Source organism: Nymphaea colorata, chromosome 12 (genome assembly GCF_008831285.2).
Source record: "Nymphaea colorata isolate Beijing-Zhang1983 chromosome 12, ASM883128v2, whole genome shotgun sequence".
NCBI lineage: Eukaryota > Viridiplantae > Streptophyta > Magnoliopsida > Nymphaeales > Nymphaeaceae > Nymphaea > Nymphaea colorata.
Window position 1 is genome coordinate 10357410 of NC_045149.1, and position 23653 is coordinate 10381062.

General features: G+C 38.3%; 3 protein-coding genes across 10 annotated transcripts in view; all 3 read left to right on the plus strand.

The window, feature by feature from the left end:
• Positions 1 to 7573: 7573 nt before the first annotated feature.
• Positions 7574 to 23653, plus strand: part of LOC116266346 (uncharacterized) — a 47630-nt gene continuing 31550 nt past the window's right edge. The window contains exons 1-7 of one of the 3 annotated variants that reach the window (XM_031647515.2): positions 7575 to 8013; positions 8181 to 8277; positions 8390 to 8505; positions 8804 to 8848; positions 11242 to 11267; positions 11436 to 11571; positions 12940 to 13348. In XM_031647515.2, coding sequence (XP_031503375.1) covers positions 7677 to 8013; positions 8181 to 8277; positions 8390 to 8505; positions 8804 to 8848; positions 11242 to 11267; positions 11436 to 11571; positions 12940 to 13046 — 864 coding nt within the window. In that variant the 5' untranslated portion in view covers positions 7575 to 7676 and the 3' untranslated portion in view covers positions 13047 to 13348. Of the gene's footprint in view, positions 8014 to 8180; positions 8278 to 8389; positions 8506 to 8803; positions 8849 to 11241; positions 11268 to 11435; positions 11572 to 12939; positions 13349 to 23653 lie in introns of those variants that run through there. The other 2 variants (XM_050080810.1, XM_050080811.1) reach the window with 2 other exon arrangements.
• Positions 16430 to 21406, plus strand: LOC116265674 (uncharacterized). 2 transcript variants are annotated; one of them, XM_031646460.2, is made up of 2 exons: positions 16430 to 18028; positions 19372 to 21406. In XM_031646460.2, the coding sequence occupies exon 1, from the start codon at positions 16719 to 16721 to the stop codon at positions 17877 to 17879; it is 1161 nt and encodes a 386-aa protein (XP_031502320.1). In that variant the 5' UTR covers positions 16430 to 16718; the 3' UTR covers positions 17880 to 18028; positions 19372 to 21406. The 2 variants fall into 2 exon arrangements, with proteins under 2 accessions (XP_031502320.1, XP_031502321.1); XM_031646461.2 differs by having other exon boundaries at positions 21139 to 21406.
• LOC116265465 (uncharacterized) overlaps positions 23151 to 23653 on the plus strand; it is a 49399-nt gene continuing 48896 nt past the window's right edge. For 3 of the 5 annotated variants that reach the window (XM_050080800.1, XM_050080799.1, XM_050080802.1), the window contains exon 1: positions 23156 to 23389. In XM_050080800.1, the coding sequence (XP_049936757.1) occupies positions 23288 to 23389 (102 nt within the window). In that variant the 5' untranslated portion in view covers positions 23156 to 23287. Of the gene's footprint in view, positions 23390 to 23653 lie in introns of all 5 variants that reach the window. The other 2 variants (XM_031646063.2, XM_050080801.1) reach the window with 2 other exon arrangements.

A 23653-nucleotide genomic window follows, 5' to 3' on the forward strand; every position in this document is an offset into this window, starting at 1 on the left:
AAACCAGATTTTAGAGGCAAAACTTGGTTTTACCTCTAAAGCCAGAATTTTAAAAGTGTTGGGGTGCCATCAAAATTGAGTTTAAGGAAAAACAGTTTCGACAACATCCGGTTTTACAAAAAAGGAGTGAAAAACCTGACCCAGGGTTTCAGGTTGTAACTTTCAAGTGTGTCACACAAGCAAAACCAAATTTTCAGAACTCATGAAAAAGTTTGGTTTTTATAAAACAAAGTATTTTATTCAATAAAGGTGTCATCCAAATTCCCTGTAAGTTTTCAACAATACCGAAGTCTAAGATCCAAATAATGGCACTCCTTATTCCAGAACCCGAATGCGCATCCTATTAGACGACCAATGAAAATGGTCAGAAACACGTTATTTTTACATGTAAACACTTGCACTCTAATTGGATTTCGATCTGGAGTCAAATAGAATCCGCCTTAGAATGGCGTTAGGATCTGGGACCCGACCAAAGTTGGCAAAATCAACTTCGATTTGATACCAAAATTCTTGCTCGGGTGACTAAAGTGAGCAACCTAATTCGATTTGGATACCCAAAAATCTGATCCGTTTGCAGAACCAACCATACCCAAGTAACGAGGATCAAATTAAAATGGATATCTTGGAGATCAATAGTGGCAGCATGTCATGTCATGTCTCCCTTACAATAGCAAAGAACAGAATTAGGGCTGAACACGAGCCGAGTCGAGCCCGAGCTCGGTCAGCTCGAACTCGGCTCGACTAAATAAAACACGAGCTCGACTCGACTCGACTCGAACTCGATTATAACTCGACTATCCTGGCTCGAACTCGACTCGATAGTCAATGGTCGAGCTCGAGCTCGGCTCGATTAAGCTCGTTTAGTTGCATCCTAACTTGTTGAGCTCGAGCTCGACTACGGCTCGAATACGTGAAGCTCGATAAGGCTCGAACTCGTGAGCTCGATTAAAATTACCCATTTCTGTAGTTTTTCAAGAATAGTTTCTTTTTAATGATAGGCAGCCACGGCGAATGGACGAAATGACTTTGGGAATAAAAGATAATCAGACGAATACTATGTACTTAAGGAGGTTGAGGATAACCTCATATCTTTAGGAGTTTTGCACACAAATGTAAACTAAAAACAACATTAGAAGTGAACTTTTTATCATTATCCATGCTATACAGGTTAGAGTCCTAAAAGGCAACAAATCAACAATTTGTCATTGACATATTTTGTTCAAATAGTTGTAGAAACAAACCCGAAGACCAATACAGTTTCAGATCCCACCTGTGCACATATGGCTCCTTTCAAATGCGTCCCTGTAACCAGATTGCCACAGAAGTTGTATAATGAATAGCATCTAGAAGGGAAATACACTTGGGGAATCTCCTTGGTAGCTATTACGAGCAGCAATCAAGTCAAACCACGAGATGCTTCCAAATAAGTGCCTTTGAGAAACACATGCCAACTGTAATAGATGTTATATGCAGATATTCCCTATGATGCTTGATCTGCTCTAAGTGGGAACAGAGGAAAAAGCACAGAAGTTTGCCAACTTTTCTATATCAGCAATAAAGGATACAAAAGTAAGAAGGAGGACGTTGATGCTGTTGGCTACTACATGCCCACAGAGTGTGCAGAAGCATACTACGATCCCAATAGCAAGAAATGTAAAAATGAACCTGCAAAAAGTCCAATAGATCTGCATTTAGAACAAAAAAAGAAAAGAAAAGTTGCTTAGAAATGCAAAAAATTACCCATGAAAACATCCAATAAGGTGTATAAAAAAAATACTATACATCAGTCAGACGGGATTCACGCAAGAAAATACACAACATATTGCATAACGAAATGGTCAATATGACATCGTGGAGCAGCTTTATATATGTAGATGACACTGAAGCATCTATTGGGCAGCTGACACATTGAAACAATGAGGCAGTTGAGCGAAGAGAGATTATTGAAGTGCCATCTACATATATAACAAAACTATCACAATAGCTTCATTGAAGAAAGTTTAAAAGGACCAGAGGACTGCTTATTAAGAAATTAAACTAATGTGCTATGAGCAGTAAACGTCGTTGCTTAGGTTGTCACATTATAGTGGTTTAAGCTGCAAATTCCATTCAACAAAATTAGTTTTAAATAACATATGAAGCTTTAGTGCAAATCTGTACATGGATCTTCAATCACTCCTTTTACAGGGAAAGTGCAAGGCAAAGGATTATAATATATTCAACTAACATGAAAAAAAACTGTCAAAATGCTAAAGAATGGAAGAAAATAAAGGCAGAGCAGAAACACAAATCTATCATAAATATGCTGCAACCTTTTCCAAAACACTACACAATGATGACGTTCACTTAGTTGCAAACGTGTTAAGAATTTTCATATCTAGTAACACGAAACAGAAAAGGGAAGAGATGCAGGGCAGCTATATTGTGTGGTGCCATAATATTCAAAGGCATGGTTGCAGTCCGTGAAAACGGGTTCTAATATTTATTAGAGCCTTGCAACATCTGAACTTATATGGTGATCTTTTAAGGCTAAGACTTGGAAATGATGTTTTCGCTATTGGTTTTTGCCTTCGATCCTTTTTTGACGAGCAGTTTTCCATCTGAAACAGACACTAGAACAATAAGCAAATGAATAAAACCAGTACACAGAAAAAGATCAAGAAAAACTACAAGAGGCAACTGAAACAGACACTAGAATCACATTAGATCAAGAAAAAGAAGAAAACAAAACAAAAAAAAAAAAACATTACCAAGAGGCAACTTGAACCATTCTAATGATATATATTCACTTGATTCATCTTCAACCTGAAAGAAATACATATAGTCAATTAACAAATGATTCACAAAATATTTAATGAATAAAATTTATTCAAAATATACTTACTTGTGATACAACTTCATGCATTGGATCACCATCATTCTTTACCCAATTACCCAAACAAACCAAAGCTTCAACTGTTTTTGGCACCAATGAACTACGACTATCATTAACAATTCGACCTCCTGTACTGAAAGCTCTTTCTAAAGCAATAGAAGTTATTGGAATTGACAACAAGTCACGTGCCATTTGTGAAAGCATTCGATACTTAGATTCCTTATCCTTCCACCATTGCAAAATATTGAAAGAAAAAGCATCACCATTATTATCATGCTTAATCAATCTGTCCTCCAAATATGTGTCTATCTCAGATTTGGTGACTTGAAAAGCAACATTCTCAGCTTTACCTAACAAGTTAAAAAATAGATTTATTCCACATTGTGGGGAGTCTCGATTCTCTCGACTTTGAATACTAGAGGAATTAGTTGAAGCAGTAGAAATATTGACATCCACTTCATTTCTTTGAATGTAACTTTGATATACATCTTGTAAAGATTGTTTTACCATTTGCATTTGTTCTTCCCTTTCTTCTCTTGATTGGTAAATTCTTGAAAAGACAAATTCTGATAATGTGAGTTTCACGCGTGGATCTAATATGGATGCAATAATCATTATCAAGTTACAGGATTTCCAATATTTATCAAATTTCTCCTTCATTTTCACTGCCATTGCCTTCATAAACCCACCTTCACTTTCAACTTTTTCCTGCAATATTGCTTGAACTCTCCAAATTTCAAGAAAATATAAGTTTGCTGTTGCATAAGATGACCCAGAAAATAGGGTCGACACTGAATAAAAAACTTGAAGAAAATCACATATCACTGCAATTTTTTCCCAATCCTCGGGTCCAAGCAACCATACCAAACCTGGGTCTTCCATGCTATATCTTGCAAAAGCATCTTTATATAAAAGAGCTCTTTCCAACATAAAATATGTTGAATTCCATCGAGTTGGTACATCTAACACTAACTTCTTTGACGTTGAAAGATCCAACTCTCTAGCTGCAGCTGCAAAACCATGGAGTCTTGAAGGTGAAACTTTGATATATTTAACTGCCTCTCTAATGCTAATGATTTCATCTTTAATGGCACTCAACCCATCTTGTACCATTATATTCAAAATATGTGCACAACATCGCACATGAAAAAATTTACCTCCATGATACAAGTTGATGCCGCTCTTTTCCATGTTTTCTTTTAATTTTCTGACAAGAACATCATTTGATGAAGCATTGTCAACTGTAATAGATATTATTTTCTTTTTAATCTTTCACTCTGCAAGATGCTTAGCAATTACATTTGCTAAAACTAACCCAGTATGAGGTGGCTCAACTTCGGTAAAGTTGATGATACGTTGTTGCATCTTCCAATCTTTATCAATGAAATGTGCTATTAATGCCAAATATCCAAGTTGTTGGTTTGATGTCCACATATATGTAGTCAAAACAATCTTCTCAACACCCTTGAAGACAAGAAGCAATTTCTTCTTTTCATCTTCATATAATTTCATGACATCTCTCTTAACTGTCGTTCTTGAAACTGGCACTCAATTAGGAAAACCAAGCCTAAGAATGAACCTAAACCAACAATTATCCACTATGGAAAAAGCATGTTCTCCGGTTGCCACTAGTTTTGCAATTAACTTTCTTATTGCTTGAGCATCAATGTTGGAACCCATTTCCATAAGCTTCTTCGTGACATCTGAAGTAATCCTAGATTTAAAACTTAAAGTCGTTTGCTTTTTGTTAGCAAAACGTGTCAAACATTTGTGTCTTCTCATTGATGATGTAGAGCCTCCTCCACTTATCGAAAATAGTGCACTGCAGTACTTACATTTTCTTTTTTTGATACAATTTATAACAACCTCGTAAAAATCATTCCATATTGTAGAAGTCTTTGACCTTGACCTTTTTGCACTACTTATACGTACTTCATGAGCATCTATTGAAACCCCTTCATAGTCACGGTCTTGCGAATCTATAGGAGTTTCATTAGAGGAATGTACTCCGATTGGGACATCATCTGAACTCGGTCTCGAATCACATACTTGTTTGCCCTTATTAATGCTCGAGCTTCCTAAATTTGTCATTCTTCAAACTAGTAATTTTCCCTCCTGCTCAAGCTATTCTCCTATTTGAACATGAAAAGAAACTACTCATCAACAAGCAAATTTGAACATGAAAAGAATCTAAGTATATTTATGGAACTGACGTGCATAGTATTCAGTTTGCACTTCATTACTCATCCTTATTGAGCTCGTTTAAGGCTCGATTAAAAGCATGATAAATAATGAATTGAACATAAGAAACAGAAGTAGCACAAATCAAATTCGTTTATCTGATAATTACACTTATCAAATGTTAAAGCTAAAAAATTGAGAAATGTTAAAATTTTAAGTAAATTATGAGATGGGAAGGTAAAGCAATAAACAATAGAAGTATGCTTCATAACGTACAAGATTGTTAAAGCTATTCAGGTTCACACAGAAACTGCTATTACACGGAATGAGACCTTACACAGAAACTGCTATTTCAGTTCATTTCTTGAAACTTTCAATTTTGATCACAATCAAACATCACAACTTTCCTTCTATATAAACCTTTTTTCCCTAGGGATAAACTAAGTGGACATGTTCTAGTCTTGAACATTTAAAATTCATAAGTTCTCCATTAAAATATCAACAAAAAATAGCATTGAAGAATGCAGAACGTGTCACAAAACAATGCAAGCAAAACTCATGCTTAAAGTGTTACAAAACTTTGAACTGGTAGGTAACGAAGTAATTGATATAAAACTCCCAACTTTTAGACTTAAGACATACTTACAGTATCTCAGTGTAAGTCAAGTTTCCGAGTATTGGAGGAATAGGGCCAGTCAAAAGATTGCAGCTCAAGTCCCTAGTTCAATACCAAATTTGTTATCAGATGGATCTCGTCTATCACACAGGCACACAACTTGATGCAGAAAGAAAGTAAAGAAAATAAAAACTTTTGGCATGATAAATACACTTAAGGAATATTGCATCTCCACACTGATACAAAGATACAAAGAGAACTGATTCATCACACACTGCTATTAAGAAGTAAAAATGAGCAGAAACTACTCAACTAGCAGAGAACTGGGTTTCTCTTACTGTTCTAATCCTTAGTTGAATCTTTTTCAAGCTATTGTTAGTGTTGCAAGCTCAGCTGAAATCATGGGAAGAACAGAGGAAGAGTTCTGGCCTCTCCCAAATGCATCTTGCAACTTGTCGAGAAGATTGTTGCTATTCTCATCAGAGTGAGTACACCTCACCAAAAAATCAAGAAAACACCTTGGTGACAGATAAATGTCAACAGCAGCAGGACAAGAACAAAAAAAAAGACAGATAAATGTCAACAGCAGCAGGACAAGAACAAAAAAATGCTTGCAGAAAACACCTTGGTGATGCTTCTAATACATAAGAATGTTCCTTACTAACTGATGAACCAAACTTTAAGTGTGCTTATGATCTTTCTCATGAATTTTAAGCAGTTCAACAACTCACAATGCAGCTTTAAGAGAAACCCAGTTCTTTAAATCAATTCCTACCTGTCAGATGCTGATAAGGATTTTCCCCTTTTTTCCTCGCCTAAAAGACTATCAGCATAAGATTAAATCATTCTTCAGAAAAACAAACATGAAGGATCTGGAAACATTCAAGATAAAACATGAAGAATGAACCAATCTGGAAAACTAATCAGCATTTTGGGGAGTGGGATTTAACGGACCAACTGGTTAATTTGGAGTAGCATTACGGTCGAATGCCATCTTCCAGCTTCTCCCACTTTCCAACACAAACGAGGAAATCAGATTTCCACGTTCTAGAATTTTGTTTATCAACTTAGGCAGCAAAGAGAGCAACACAAGTGCACGTGCAAATCATTTAAGTGCACTAATCTAACAAAAAATAACCCTACTAGTGATACTGACCAAGAAATTCAACCGCATTCAACGTCATTACCGACCTTTAAACTTTTCAAACAAGAAATCTAGATGATCCCCACGTGATCACAAGTATGAGGTTCAAAAATAAAAGGGAACTCCAGTAGCAGAAAAAGCGAACTCACCTACCAGAGTGCATCCATTCCTGCGGAGCACCTCGATTTTTCTCCTGAACGGAAATAAAACCAGAGATAGCGAGAGAACCATCAAACAAACGGCCCAGAGGGAGGGGGGGAATATAAGAAGAAAAATTAGGGTTTAGGTGCCGGTTTGGATAGAGAGAGTCAGAGAGAAGGAGACTTACGTGAAGGGATGACTGATGAGGAGACGACGTGGTCGGTGGTAATCGTCAGGAGAGTTGCGCGAGGGGGCGAGAGGCGTCAGGCGAGAGACGGAGAGAGGGAGAGTCGGACTCGGAGAGGAGAGAGCGAAAATGAAAAAAGGAAATGATATGAGAAACCCTAAAATTCTTCCTGCCTTGGCGCTTTCTCATCTTGATTTTGAACCGGTTTTAAAAAAACCGGTTTACTAAATAATCGAGCCGATTCGAGTTTAACGAGTTTCCTCACATGAACTCGAACTCGACTCGATTAATTAAACGAGTCGGCTCGTCAACTCGAGCTCGACTCGTTTAACTAAATAAGCAGCTCGTTTAAACTTACCAGTCGAGTTAAACGAGCTCGAGTAGCTCTACTTGTTGAACAGCCCTAAACAGAATGGAGCACTCGAACTTCTGCCTTATGCGAGAGAGAGAAAAGAGAGAGGGGGAGATCCGCGGCGACGGGCGTCATACATGTATAAATGGAGAGGCGTGCTGATGCCGCCGCCTCTTCAGAATGAGAGCGCTCTTTCGGACAGCACTGCTCTCCGTACTCTTCAAGACCCACGGGCATAAGTTCCCTGGACTTCCTTCTGCCCATCACCGGAGGTTCTCTCTGTTCCTCGCTGGGAAGCTCAGGGAAGCCCCCCGAGGACGAGCGTTCTTCTGCTGCAGCGCGACCATGGGCGACGGCGGCGCCTCCATGGAGAGGCAGTTCGAGGACTTCCGGGCTCTTCTGGACGACTCTGGAAGCGTCCGTGAGCGAATCCGTTCGGTGGTGTCGGAGGTCGAGTTGGTGGCGAGGGTCATGCAATCCAACCTGCTTCTCGTTCACCATGCCCTAGTTTCTCCCGGCAAGTGCTTTTCTTTCTTTCGAGGTTTTATAGAGTGTTTTTAGCCTTTTCTGCCTATGGTAGCTCTCTTTGTTCATTTCGGTTTATCTATGTGGTAGTTTGAAACTTTTTTGGTCGGTTTCTTGAGCTTTCCTATGGTGATGAAATTGTGTGGGCTGTCCATTCAGAGGTGTTGGAGAAGGCTAAGGTTCAGATCTCAACTCTTCAGGCGCTTTTTAAGCAGCTCTCTGATATCATCGGCGAACGGCCGGGGCAGTACTACAGGTTGCTTATTGAAAATTCTCTCTGGTTGACCTGATTTCGGGGAAGTTGAAGTCTGAATTGGAAGTCTGACTTGTTTCTTGTTCGTACAATGCAATGTATGTAATACGAATAGGTATCATGGAGATTGGAGAGGAGAAACGCAGTCGGTAGTTTCATCACTTGCTTTTCTTCATTGGCTGGAAACGGAGAATCTACTGACACATGCAGAAGCCGAGGAGAAGCTGGGATGTACGGTTCGCTTTTTCAAGTTTTTTCCCCTCCTCTCGGGTTTTTATTTTGAGGGAGACTGGCATGGCTATAAACCATTGCAGATGATGCAGTTTGGTTCGGCTTGCTAACCGGTTTTGTCTCAGATGGACTTGAGATGAGCGAAGGGAAGTTGCCATGCTGCATAAAAGAGAACTTGTTATTGTATTAGGAAACGTTTTAGTTTTTTCTGGAAGTTTTCTTCTACGATTATCTTTATATTGATGGTATCGTGGAATCTGAAATAGCTTTTCTGTCTTTGTGGTTACCTGTAATGCAGTGGACCCGTCCCAATTTTGTCTTGATATTGAAGACTATCTCATTGGTAAGTGGGTTTGTTGTTTGGGCTACATCTTTGAAAATTGATATTGAAGTTTCCCGGTAACAAATGGTGACTTTTCTATTATATGACACTATAGCAGTGATATGGCAGCCTTTTCTTTCTCTCGTGTTTTTCTGTTGAAGAGCCTATACATTCATATGCAGGAATGACATAGATATCCGCCTACATGTTACTCAAGAATATGCACTTCTTTTCAATAATTATAAATTTTATAGCCACATTTGCAGTCAACCTTTTCAAGGCTCTTTTGGGAACTTGAAATGGGGATTAATGGTGAGATAAGTTATCCCTAAAAATCTACTGCTGTTTGGGGTTCTGAATTCAGAAGATAGAGTGGAGATGGAGATGCAACACCTTTCATCTCCTCTTCAATAATGGTCTCCTGAGGGTGTAGTTGACAAATTCACTCTCATCTCCTATTTCTCCATCAGCACTGCAGCTCCTATCTGTGTCATTCTTTGCTGTTAGAGAGAGTCTAGAAAGGAAAACGGGCTTTACGTTATATTGGCCATGTCCTGTATTATACTTTGCAAATTATGTTCATGGGCACATTGTCCCCCTAGGAAGCAGGTTTTATACTTTTTACTAAGCTCTGAGTTAGTTTCATTGCCATCATCTTAATGATTTCCACTGTTGCTTTCAGTACTAGAAAGTCAACGTTACATTATCGCGTTTGGCTAAATAAGTGAATTTTTCTGGTGGTAGGTGAAAGAGAATGGTTGTCGTTTTCTTTTCTAGAACAAGTTTCTTCCTCTTCTTGCCTGGTCACAATTCATTGAAGGAACAATGGTCAACCTCTTATTTTCTTCTGCATATGTCTGTTATTAATCTCATTTTTTTCTTTTTATTAATCTCATTTTTGTCTTTTTTTCTGTTTGATATTTCTTCTTTACCTAGCTCATTGATTGCCATTGTGGCCTTTATCTTCTTCGTCTCTACTATGCACTTCCTTGTTTGTCTTTCTGTCTCATTCTGGATAACTTTTTGGCCATCTTATTTCTCTCATAGGATTTGATGGATGACATGTTACTGATGGTTATCTAGTTTTATTTTTTGTTTGCTTATGAGTTTCAGAGTTATTTTATTCTTACCTAATTTCTTTAAAATTTTTATCTAATTTCTTTAAAAATTTTACTTAATTTCTTTAAATTTTTTCAGTTTTTAAAGTCGTCCAAGTTTTTCTCCGGAAAAAAAACATTCGAGAAAGATCTTGCCATTAAAAGCCTGAGAACAATATTTGTGACAATGATATGTATAAATAGAGATTGACTGAACGAATTCCCATGTACAATGGGAATCCTCTCCACTAACAAGTAACACCCGCCTACTGCAACTATACACCCTATAATCAGTCCACATAGTCAATGAAACTTTCTTTCTCTATCTCCATGCACACACACACACATAAATAGGAGTGGAAATCCTCTGGCCAGTTTAAGCTGCATCCATAGCAGTGCAAAAATAGGTAATATTCGACAATATCATAGAACTAGTTGCTCTTGTTAATTATTGCCAAATATTTAGGCTGTTGTTGAAAATTTCCTTTATTTTTAACTGGTTATCAACTTGACCATAAATATGTGGTTTTCTCATAGAAGTTTTTTATTTTAAAGTAACCTACACCAGACCATCTAGCTGCATCTGCAATTCTACGCAATTTCTTTTCCGAGTTTCATGATTCTGATCGGTCTCAAGATCGCTGAAGCTGCAGAAGCTAGGACTAGCATAGCCACAAATATAACGATTTTTTTGAAAATATCGTGATAGATTGATGAAAAAAATGAAGAAAATGAAAAAAAGGGGAAAATATCGCAATATTTTGAAAATATCATTAAAAATCATTTTATCACGATTTTAACGTGATTTTTCGTGATTTTTTTATTTATTTTTTATTTCATTCTGTTTTCATTTTTTCCAACTTTTGTTTCATTGTTTTATTTCCTCTTGTTTTAGGTAATACTTATTAGTTTTTCATTTCTTGTGTTTTTTACCTAACATTTTGATTTTTTATTTTAAAAAAAAAATCCGAGATTTTCCCCATATTTTTCTGAGAAAAACAACTTTGGCGAAAGATACCCGAGAAAAACCTTGCAATAAAAACCCGAGAACGATATTTGTGGCTATGATTTTGAGAAAATTTATCTTGATGATATGGACGTCTGGGGAAGATAATAGCATGTTGCTGATAGTTTTAGTGATCAAGTTTCTTATTTGAGTATGTAACTTGGGGAATGCAGAAGTGGTAGGGGTATTTAGATCATCCATTAGCATGTTGGTTAAAATATGTGACCTCTATTTTGATACTTCCAAGTTGCTAGATATGCTTCTTAATGGATTGGTATTTTATGGTTTGCTGATTCATTGTGCTTTTGCAGGATTATGTTTCATGTCAAATGAACTCGTAAGTATTCAAGAAGCTGTCCATCTGTCACATTTTCTCCTTTGTCTGCTTTGCTTGTACTTTCAAAATGATTTTTCTTATTCAGTTTTTTCTTTCTACTTTTGCACGTGCTTGGTCCCTCATATGATCTCTACGACTTTTATTTATAATGCAAATTTGTTTTTGCAGCCCAGATTTGTGGTGAATCAAGTGACAGCAGGCAATTATGATTGCCCGAGGAAAGTGCTCAAGTTCCTGACTGACCTTCATGCTGCATTTAGGCTGCTCAATCTTCGGAATGACTTCCTGCGCAAGAAGTTCGATAGTAAGTGCACTTTTTGCTTTGATCTTGATGGTGCAAATATGTTGCTTGCTTTGATAAACCTGCTACTGTGCAGAAGGTAATGCAATCAGAGTCATAGTTCATTAAGAGAAGCGGCTTAGTTGGAGTTAGTCAGCTACTGGATGAAATTAATTGGGTCAGCATAATTTCATCCTGTAACTGAACTTGTAGCAGTAGAATCAGTTTAGATCTGGGTTGGAGTCAGACCCCTGTTGGGGTAACTGAGTCTTTGTTGGTTTTGAAGGAGGCTTACTAGTCCTAATTCTGCTGGAAGGTCTTTGGTTCTCGTATGCTAAGTGAAAAGAACAAACAGTATTCACCAAATTCAATTCTAGCCTACAAGTATTTTTTTTCATTTTACCTGATTATAACTAATTTTATTATATTGAAGGCAGCATTCTGTATCTGTCGGATTTGGGTGTTCATTGCCTGGATTTTATGTTATGGGAAGCACCAAGTTAGATGTTTGATGGATATGCTTCTATATTCACAGTTCACACCATATTTTTACTATCCATGTTGACACTGTATTGCGTGAGAAAGTTTATGTTGGGAGCTAAGTATGCTAATTGTAATCCCTGGCTTGTCTGTCCTTTTCTCGAAGAGTATTTGACGTTTCAGTCAGAAGAATGACATCAGTCACAAACAAAACTGCAAGAATTTTAGTTGCCTTGAGGAGTTGCTCAGGTGCTGAATATTTCTTTAATCTGTGGAGTATCAGTGTTGATCTTCACCAAGGTTGCTGAAGTCCTCCAGACTGCCTAGCGTGAAACTACTGCACCTTTTTGAGAGGAGTAGATGGCTGTGGCCGCCTGGCCTGGGTATTTGGAACCTGAACCTCCTCAAATTGGGCCCTAGTGAGGACAAGATTCTGTGGGCTGGGCCTGCAGGTGGCCTTGTCGCTGTATGTGGGTTACAAATACATATATCTTACCACAGCTCACAGAGTCGGTTAGTTCAACTCAGACCCATGAACTGGCTTGAACTGTAGGCAATTTGATCTGTCAAATTCGCTGGTCAAGTTGTTTGGGTTTCATGGCTGGCTTAGTCCTAGATTAGTGAACTTTAACTGAATGGAAGATGTGATTTCTAATTTATTGCTGCATATGTCTGGGATTTTCATGCTATAATGTTTGATTCCTTTGTTTCTACGCAACTTTGGTTTGCGTAACTGCGTTGAACAAACACTGCCTATTATGTATCTTTCTTAAGCGTTGTTATATATTCCATTTCTTGCAAGATGTGATCCTACTGCAGGAAGTTGATCATTGTATGATATTTAATTGGACTATAATAAACTACTATGATCATTCTAAATGAAGTTCGTTCTTGTTTCTCCCTTCATGACAGGCCTGAAATACGACTTGAGGAGAGTTGAAGAAGTTTATTATGATGTCAAAATTCGAGGCTTGGGTGGTGATTCGGTAGACAACTGCACTGAAGGGGATAAGAGTTAAGCTTGTAAATTCAAGATCTTCGAAGCTTGAAATTTTGAGATGAAGCATTTGCTTTGCTTTCACCTGCAACACTGGTTGAGAAATTCATCGTTGGAGAGCTGAAGCTTTCAGTTGGTGCATTAACGTGCCCCCACCTACCACATTTGACTCCTAGCTTCTGCAGCTTCAGGGTTGCTCTTTAAAGATTTTCTGTTTACATGTTTTTCAAGTGCTCCGATATCGAAATGTGCGTTCAATTTAAAATACTGATTTTTGGTATAAAATGTGCGTTCAATTTAAAATACTGATTTTTGGTATAACAAGGTTTTTGCCTTTTTAGGCATTCGTATATCTTTCTCAGGATACAGCGGCAGAGTAGGTTAGGTGAAGGAGGTCCTCCCATGTTGTTAGGTGAAGGAAGGAGGTCTTCTCATGTTGTTAGGTGAAGTTTGAGTTTTAGTAGGGATGTTAACGGATCAAAGTTTGTTCGAATATATCTTTAACCATATTTATTTTTTCAAATATTCACGTATTCAGATTTGAATGGGAATAAAAGAAAAGGATTATCCAAATCTGAAATATGATTTTACATTCTGAATTTCGATCTAAATCTGATTTTTATATTTATATTCGAATCAAAATCTGAATTTTGAATCAGATTTTGCTAATTTTCAAAATGTAATAGCATTTTTATTGGATATTTGTCTAAACATGAATCCATTCTAAACGTATATTTGTCTAAACATGAATCCGTTCCGAATCTGTATTTTGCACACGTAGTGAATGAGCAACATGTTCTTATGGAGGTCCTGAGTTCGTTCCAACTCTAATTGCAAGTCCGCTGGCATGACATCAATAAACCAGTCAATGAGATGTTGGTGACTCCAGTCAATGAGATGTTGGTGACTCTGACGAGATATTTATGTATATTTAAATCTGATGAGATATTTATGTATATTTAAATCTGATCTGAATTCGATTGGATGTCATTTATTAAATCTGGATCTGATTCGATTTTTAAATCGACCTTGAGCAGTGAAGGCTTGACATTCACTAGCTCAACCTTTAGTGGATGGTGAAGTGACGCTATTTCCTTCTACCCTCATCGTCATGTGGGTTGAGGTTCCATCCCTCACAATTTCCCATCCACGATTATAGCAGCCTTTTGCTGAAAATGCTTGATTAAGTCTATTTTAGCAATTAAGCACCTGTTATTCTTGTTGTTGCAGCTGTGACATCATACTCCTATCTTTTGATTTGAACGGTTTGAGTTGCTCCCATTACTTTTATGTCCATTGTTCAACGCCCCTCCCTGACTTGCTTCCATAAACTCTTTCCCTTTTGAATTGAAGGGCTAGTTCTGGTTTTTGTTGTTTCACTTGAACTTTTGATTTGGGAAACATTTGAGTTCCAAAAGCGACTTGTCCGCCAATGGTCACCGTGTAAATTTTTTTTATTAGTTTCGTAATTTTGAAGTGACGTAGCATAGCTAGTCAGACTAAGAGTAAAAGTTCATTCATTAGTTCGATTTTTATGGGTGCTACTCTTATGAACTTCAAATAGTAGATGCATTACAATTAGTTGACATATGTCTCACTTCCAACTCAGGTTCCAAAATAGCCCTAACCACAAAGGCAAGGGGAAATGGGTTATTCTTAACCTCTCATCAGATCACCATAATTTTCAAGTGATGCAACTATCTTTAGGTAGGAGGGGGTTGGGGGCTGAAAATGGACATGGTAGCCTCATATCCATTTCCTAAGCACGAGAGAGTCCGAGACCTTGAATGATCTTTGGCGTGGCTTCAACTGCAAGTTCATCGCACATATGCTTAGCTCCTTGCTCCTTATACATTGAAAGACATCTGAGTTTCCCTTTCCCTTTTATGCAGTTTTGATTTCTCATGCTCGGTTAAAATAAAAAAAATATTTTTAAAAATATAAAATAAAATTTTTAAATATAAAATATATTTTTAATAATAAAATATATATTATTACTAAAAATAATAATATTATTAAATAACTTATCAGGCAGAATCAAGCCCCGTCAGGCCGGCCCGACCTGGGCTGGCCAAGGACAGTTTTTTCGTGCCAAAACTAGGGCATGATCAGGCCGGGTGCCGGATATTAGTTGGGTATCTAGCCTGATGTCCAACCCTATTTGGAGTGTCCCCCACCTCTTTCGGGGTCTTCAACCTTTTGAGTTTTGACTTGAAAAATTGAAAATTTCACGTGTCCATAATAAAAGTGAAACTACAGCAATGTTTGCCTCAAGGACATATATTCAAATAGGCTAGCTTGGGATGCATTGTAAGCAGAGCCACTTTGCTCGTTGGCCATTTCAAAAATCCAAGTGTGAAAGGTAGGTCTTAAATGCAAGTTGAAGCATGTGGAGATCTCGCCATCTAGATCTCCTTCTAATACATACATGACCTTAGACCTCTCTCTCCCCAAAGGAGTGAAATTAATCCTTTTGCTCACCGAAAAACTAGAGCAATGTTCTTTTGATATTTTGGTAGTTCAACAAAAGTTAAGCAAATATTACATACGAAATGAGTTTATATATAGATATTTTTATTGAATGTTTAAGGCTCACTGCGGTTAAGCCTAAGCATGGGGCTCGGCTCCCGGTGAGTATCCGGCACCTGGCCTGACTCGAGCCCAAAAAAAAGGGCATCAGGTTGACCTGATAATTTATCGAGCTGGCTTGGGTGAGCTCGATAAGCTCAGGTGGGGCTGGATAATATTTTTTTAATATATATATATATATAAATATAATTATAATATGTTATTAAGATTAATTATATTTATTTATTATTTAATATATATTTTTTAGATTAAACGGAACGAGTTCGAGCTCGAGTTTTAAGTATCGAGTTGGGCCCAAGCTTGGGTTTCGGGTGTTGGGTCAAGCCGACTTCTTCTCGGGCCGGCTTAACTGTAGTTGTTGGAAAGCATGATCGCTATGCTTTACAACACTTGGGGAAAAACTCTAGGCTTACTGTAGTTGTTGGAGGCAAACTAAGATTAGCATGATCGCTATGCTTTACAACACTTGGGAAAAACTCAAGTCACATTGTGAGAAAGCTCAGAGTGGTAGATCCATATGAACCAAAAAAAAAAAAGTTGTTTGCATGTAGTTGTGCCAACTTGATCCATGATTTCTTCTCAACACCCTTTTGGTTAAAAGGTTGAATTGTTTGCATGTCGTTCAACCAATTAATTCAATATATTCTTCATCTTTTCAAAACTACTTGCCTCAATCTGTTAAAGAAAAAAAAAATTAAATCAGCAAAGTTAATTAAAAGAACAAAATGCTTAAGCGAAAGGGCGAGATGGTTTGTCCAAAGCGATGAGGGAGGGAAGGTTTAAGAAACCCTAATATTCTCGTTTTGAACGCAGGAACTAAGTCTGAATTATGCACCTTTGACTTCGAATATGCAATAACCAGGTTGAGGTTAGGTCTACTTTGAATTCGTACCTCTGCTGAGCTTCCCTTGCCGAATGCTCGATTATGCAATAACGAGGTTGAGCGGAGGTCTACTTTCTCAAACCCTAATTTTGCCTCTGTAACTCTGTTGAGCTTCCCTTCCCTAATTCCCTTTCCTCCGATCTCTCTCTCTCTCTCTCTCTCTCTCTCTCTCTCTCTCTCTGTGAGTGTGTGTGTGTACAGCTGCTGCTGGCAGTGGTGGTGATGATGAATCTCATTCGGCAAAACCCATCTTTGAAGGCCATTCCTTTTGCAAGTTTGAGGCGCTGGTTGTTGCCATTTTCCACCGCCATCAATGGGAACCACCAATGTCCATCCCCACCCCCATCGTCGTCTCCTCTGAAGGGGTCATCTTTTAGTGTGCTTGACTATCTCACAAGCTCATGTGGGTTCCCTTCGGATGAGGCTTTACGTATATCTGAAAAGCTAGGAAACAGCGGTTGCGCTGAAACTGCTGTTGAGATCGTCAATTTCTTGAAAGCTAGTGGTTTCACGGATGCCCACATGAAGAAGCTCATTGGTTATTACCCAAAAGTGCTGGAGGCTGCCTTGGAGGATGACCTAAAACCCAAGATCAAGGTGTTTCAGGGTTTGGGTGTCTCTGGAGTCCGCCTCGCAGATCTGATTATCTCGCAAGCAGCGTACCTCAGCAGAGATATCGAGAAATGGATGTTGCCATCCATCGCTTACCTCAAGACCTTGCTTTCTAGTGATGAGGACGTCGTCAGGGCGCTCAGGAACTCCGGTTGGTGCTTTTCATGTGATGTCAGGAAAAGGATGGAGCCCAACATCTCGATTCTGCATCGTTGCGGCCTTCCTCATGAGAGTGTGTTGAAGTTCATGGTAAGGAAGCCTAGGCTTTTGATGGTGAAACCCGACAGGCTTGAGGAAATGATTAAGAAGGCCTACGAGTTAGGATTTCAGCATGGCTCTGGGATGTTGCCTCAGGCGGTTTGGGTCATCTCCTCAATGAATCAAGGTACTTGGGATGCCAAATTTGAACTCTTGAAGAGCTTTGGGTTGAACGAAGAACAAATAGTTTTGACGTTTCAGAAATGTCCGTATTTCCTGTCAATGTCCGAGACGAAAATGAAGAGAGCTTTGAGGTTCTTCATGGACGAGCTTAAATTCACGCCTTCAGACGTAGCGGTGAACTCGAACATGATGAGGTTGAGCATGGACAAGAGAATCATTCCTCGTCTTTCTTTAGTGAAATTGTTGTTATCGAAGGAGCTTCTGAAAAGAAGTTTGAGTATGTCGACCATCTTGGTTATGAGTGAAAATAAATTCTACAAAGACTATGTGCTCAAGTACAAGGACGAGGATCCTGATGTTTTTGACCTTTATGAAAGGTTGAGAAAATGAATTTTGGATGGAAGATTTCCTACTGATAAAGCAAGCTCAAGGGTTCATTTGCTCAAGTATTTTTCATCTCTGGCGTGTGCACATATGGTTTTCTACAACCAGAAAGCCAATGGTTGGGACGAAGCTTCGCAGCATTTCTAACAGTCAAGGTGAGGACAGCTTGTTTCCATCAATCAAGTTGTACTTTACTAGTTACACTGGTTGAGGGGCAATAGAATTGCTGAGAGAAACCGCTCTATATGTTCGGTTTTGTTAGATACTAATGTCTCTGTAAACTTGGAAAATCGGACCTTTGTATGGAAAATGTGTTCTTTCTGTCAAGTACCATTCTTCCTGGCCTGTTTTCTCTGCCCTGCACAATCTTCTTCTTCTTCTTCTTTGGCAACGAGAGTCCAGATTTTGTTTGAGCTGGAACTTTAGCCATTTGAAAACACGACTCAAGCGCACTTGGATGCAGAACTTCGTGGAGGAGCCTTCTGGCTCCCTTTACTTGAAATTTTGTCGACTCATGTTTATCAATGCTACTTATCTAGTAGGATATTTTTTATCCTAAGCGTATGTGCCTGGGGTGGGGAAGAGCGCGTGTACAGTTTTTTGCTAGATACTGATGCTGTATAGCTCAAATTCACAGAGTGCCACATTAAGAAGGTTACTAGAGTGTCTCTCTTTAGATTTTACTGTTAAGCCTTTTTTATGCTTTTGTTGGAAGCTACCAGCAGACAAATTCAACATTATTGAAGTATTTATTTCTGAAATTGACTTTTAGAACCATCATCTAACATGGTAGATTAGGATCAGGTTCTGATATTAGCTGGACAAATTACATAAATTTAAAACTATATGTACAATTTTCGACCTTTTTACCTATTTGTCTTTTTCCTCTTTGGGTTGTGTAAGATTTGCCTGAGTTGCAGTGAGGAGTCTTAGTTATCCTATATTCTGATGTATTAGTTTCTTCAGCCTGATGGTTAGTATCGGCCTGATTCTTTACATTTGGTTTCTGGGGTGATTGATGCCCTGAGCTTAACATGAGACCTGGAGAGATTGACACACTGCTGATTGCATCAACCCTAAGTGCTTGAATCCCTCTGAACTTCCCATACTCACCAGGAAGCCTGCTTCTTTAGAAAACAAGTTTTTTTTGTTAGAGAGTTAGGTAGTTCCATTGCATAATCCATTACATGAAAATGCTTAGACAGGTTGAAGTCAATCTCGCTGTGACGTCTATACTGGTTTTATGAATAGGGTCATGCCTTTCTCAATATCATCTTCATGGTTCATGTTTTGCATAAATCTCATATTGCTTCAGCTTTTATTTGTTTTCAACTTTTCACATATGATCCTTCAACTGTTCATCATGTTTATGCAACACCATGTTCTTACATATTTAATGCATAAAGCAGTCTCACAGTATAATTATGGTAGTATTTCTTCTAATGGTCTTTAATCTGCATTTTGATCTGCACTTGATCGATTTGTTCACTCTCTGCAGGGCCTTGATCATTGCTAAAAGGGCATGCATAGGAATTGTTTTTGAAAGAACTCTGCAAGGAATCAAACAAAACAAATACAACATATGTACATAACATATGAACAGACTCTACATAACATATGAACAAGAGTGAACAACATTCAGAATTACAATCCAATAAGGAGGTTTCCATCCCAAGCCACCTCCTCTTGAAGTATTTTGAAAACTAATGCAGACATCAAACAACATAGAGAACCAAGGGGCTGAATAGAAACTGAAATATAGGAGCTTGCTTGAGCACCAATATGGTAGAGGAAACATTTGAATTCCTTCTGGTATCAATAGCTGCAGATTGCTAGGTGTGACTTCTTACTTCCATTTTAATATCAGACCCAAGCTCAATTGGAAGTTTTCCGCAAGGGACCCCAGAAATAGCATAGAAGTTTCTACTACTGAATCCTCAGAGATACTAAAACACCCTTCCTGATCACAAATCATGTAGGCCACTCTCACTTAATCCTCCATCGCTAAAATTTGACGACCTTGTCCATTAGTTCCTTGTGTACTAAATTTGATTAAAAGTGCAACATTCCAGCACAAAGGAGAAGAAGAAAGTGATTGAACAGAAATCTGAACATAATGCAGAAGCCTTAATATGAGCTTCAGGAGTCATCAGAAACCACTGCCCATTATACCGGAGAAGGAGAAAATGTATCAATGACTTGGAGCAACATTGAGTAAATATGAGTCTAAAATATGCACCAGAATATAGCATAACCAAATATTACTCTTTCATGTATTTCTGCAAGCCCTACAGGTAGTGTAGATTCTATTATGTTCAGAATGAAAGCACTACAACCATGACAGCCTCCATCAGAAAAATTGGATCCTAATTACTGTTGTCAGCAGTTTCCAACAGTCTTTGCAATTGGGAATACACCATCTATGATTGCAAACGATTTTTTCTCCAAGCAGAACAGAAAGGGATCAGGTCCTGCAGGTAATAAAGAACGATGCACTTGAAGCTCCATTTTCACATGATAGGTACAAATCAGAACGGCAATGTGGAAACTGAAGGGACTCAGTAGCTGCAATATATTGCAAGTTGGAAGAGTTAAAAGTAGAGTGGTTTTTGATATTTAATTGGAGTCTATGGAGAATGAGAAAGGCAAGCAGAACGGATGATAAACATGTCAAACATTCGGCTTGGATAACGACTGGAATCAACTACCAAAGTGAGATCTTTTGGATCAGCTGATGCAAACCATTCCTATCCTTCATAGCTCTCAGTGGGGAGCTGAGCTAACACAGTGTATACCTGTTAGGAGCCTGCTTAAACATACATTACTTGGAGGAAGACAAAATTAAACCAATTAATTTTAAGAATCATGTTTATTTGCAACTCAATCCTGCCTGGCTCTGTTCCTGATGAGATCCAACCATGGAGCAAGAAAAGTTTTCATGAGATATGGCTAAGAGTACAGAACTTGGAAGCAAGTACTTCATGTAGTTCTTTTGAAAATTTCGAGATCGAGAATCTTGTGTTCCACCAATATTGACATGTCAGAAAGCTAAGCATATATATTGTCAAACTACAATAGCTTGTACTAAGCAGCTTTCCAAGCTGAATCCGGAAGAAGCCACTGTTCAGAAATTGAAGTTTTGGTCGAAAGTTGGTCCAAATAGGTGACTACTGGAGTCTGAGGCAGAACTTTTTGCATCTTCTCTTTATGGTTTCCTTTTGCAACTGACTTTTGCTTTTCATTTCTATTTTAAACCTGTTGAAAGCCCGCAGAAAATGAGTGGAGCCTCCTGTATTTTATGCAGACGATGTGGTACCAACTCCTGTAACAGATCAGCTTGCAACTGTCTTTTGCTTTTCATTTCTCCTTTAAACCTGTTAAAGCCCGCAGAAAGTGTGAGTGGGGCCGCTTGTATTTTATGCAGACGATGTGGTACCAACTCCTAATGGTAGGAATTAGCGAACCATTTTATTTTTCTTATTTTCTTGTGCACATTCTTATCTGAAATTCGAGTACATGAATGTGTTCTGTCATTTGTTTAGTAGGACTGCTTCTTAAGTGATCTTTCTGTTCAAACAGAGCATATGTATTTGTTGATAGCGAAAATGATCTTTTGGCAATTTGTCAATCGTGATTGGCAAAAAAATGAAATTGATCAAAGAGTTTGTTCCTAATGAATGATGAAGAAAATCAACAATCAAATGCAAATTCTCTGGCTGTATATTGCTTCCCCTACTTGGTTTGTCGGATTTAGCTTTTGGGAGAGTCTCACCCGTTTGGTTCGTGGTCTGGTTTGAGTTTTCAAGATGAAGAAATCAACAATTTGATGCTACAGCCATGTTGATTGAATCGAAACGACTTATCTGCCGAATTCGAAAATTGTGCTGAATATGTTATGAATCGGCAAGAGAATATTATTATATTAATCTTAAAAAGTAAACGAAAAATACATATAAAAACAATTAAAAATAGTTTAAAATAATAAAAAATTGAATAATGTGTGGCATGTTGCATTCCTTTATCGGCTGGTGAGTTGCATTTCATTTCTTTTTTTCTGTTTCTACCTTCTTGAATGTGAATATCAAACGTGTAGGTGGGTCCAACAGCGTCTTCATCACCGTTGAAATCTGGAGGTAGTAAGCGTCTCAAATCCAACCAACTTGACGGTGACTGATGCAAATAGATCAAGGAACCAGAAGGATGAACCCGGGATTTGAATTTCTGATGTACCCACTAAAAATGAGTTTTGGAACTATGGTGGAGTTAAATTGGATCTTTATCTGGAACCCTTGTACTGTACTGTACAAGAAGGAAGCGGATCCAATATAGAAAAATCAGTTCTTATCCCATTAAAAATACACATCTGATAAGCAATACGGATTAAAGTTCGATATGTGGACATGAAAAGTCTAACCATCTAAGCTTGCATCCACTTTTTAAGTTTGATTGCTCGCAATGGAGCATCCGCTATGATCCTAAGTGTTGAACGAAAGATGAACCTAAGATGCATCATCATTTTGGGTGAAATTTCAGGTAAACAGGAGAGACTCAACATCCGATAAAGAGCCCAAGTTTCCACCCAACCTCTTCCTTGTTTTCTTAGGATATATGGCATGTTTTTGGTGTTAACTTATGCATGGTAACCCTCTCTTTTGCAGCACGGGAGATTGATGCCATTGACATGACCGTCTATCAGCCCCAACATCAAGCCACTGTACCAAACCCCTCGAGGATAGATATCACCATTCATGTTTCTTGAATGGCGAATACTGAAAATGGATCTTATATTCAATCTCTGTGCCACGTATCTTGTCAGATACAATGCTCACAATCAGACCCTGTAACTCAAATCAAACTGGGTGCCGAAGCTTGTAAGTTTCAGGTTGAATCCCACCAATTGTTTTGGTTCAGTTTCAATGAAGGCGAAATATATATACATGGATCTATTTATGAAAACTCATGCTCATTTCTTTGCTAGAATAACCAGGTCCAACATTGTCATGCACGTAAAATCAAGATGTGGCTACGACTCATCAACCTTGGATTTTGCTTGGGTTTAGACTTAGATCCAAATCTAATTTTTGATTTCTTGGACTGGACACGATATCCAGGACGTTTCAAATCCATGGGGACACCCAAAGACAGATCACAATTCAGAACCGACCATTTTTCAAATAAAAAAAACCCATGAAAGATACTTCACACCAATAAAGCTTCAACTTGGGGTGAGTTTGGAGAGTAGGAGGCAGCGTTGCTTGACTTGAGATCCAAGCTTGGAGCCACCCTCCCCACCAGAATTCACAATTTTGCTCCCGTTCTTTTTCTTTTGCTTCCTTTCATTAAAGTTGCACTCATGTGCTTCCTTCGTTTGCCTTGTCTGTGCATCTGATCAGACCGGCGGGAACTGATAATCAATGGCGTCAATTCAAGGCGGAGAAAGGGAAGGTCATAGTTTCAAATCCTTACTGGCATTGAGGCCAACTTATGACGAGCAATGGCAAGTACCAACGGCAAAGGTGAGAATCCTTTCAATGGTCTGCTTCTTTTCAACATCTGATAATCGGTGATAAACAACTGATCATGAAAAGTGGGAGATCTGGCCGTGCCGATTTAAGATACTCAGCGTATATATTGTCGTTTACGTGTTATATTCGTCTGCCGTTGCACTTAATTGCCCTTTATGCATTTGAATATATTGCTTTCAAGCATACAAACATATGAGCCTAGTGATCATGCACTTGTTGCCCTTTATGCATTTGAATATCTTGCTTCCAAGTATA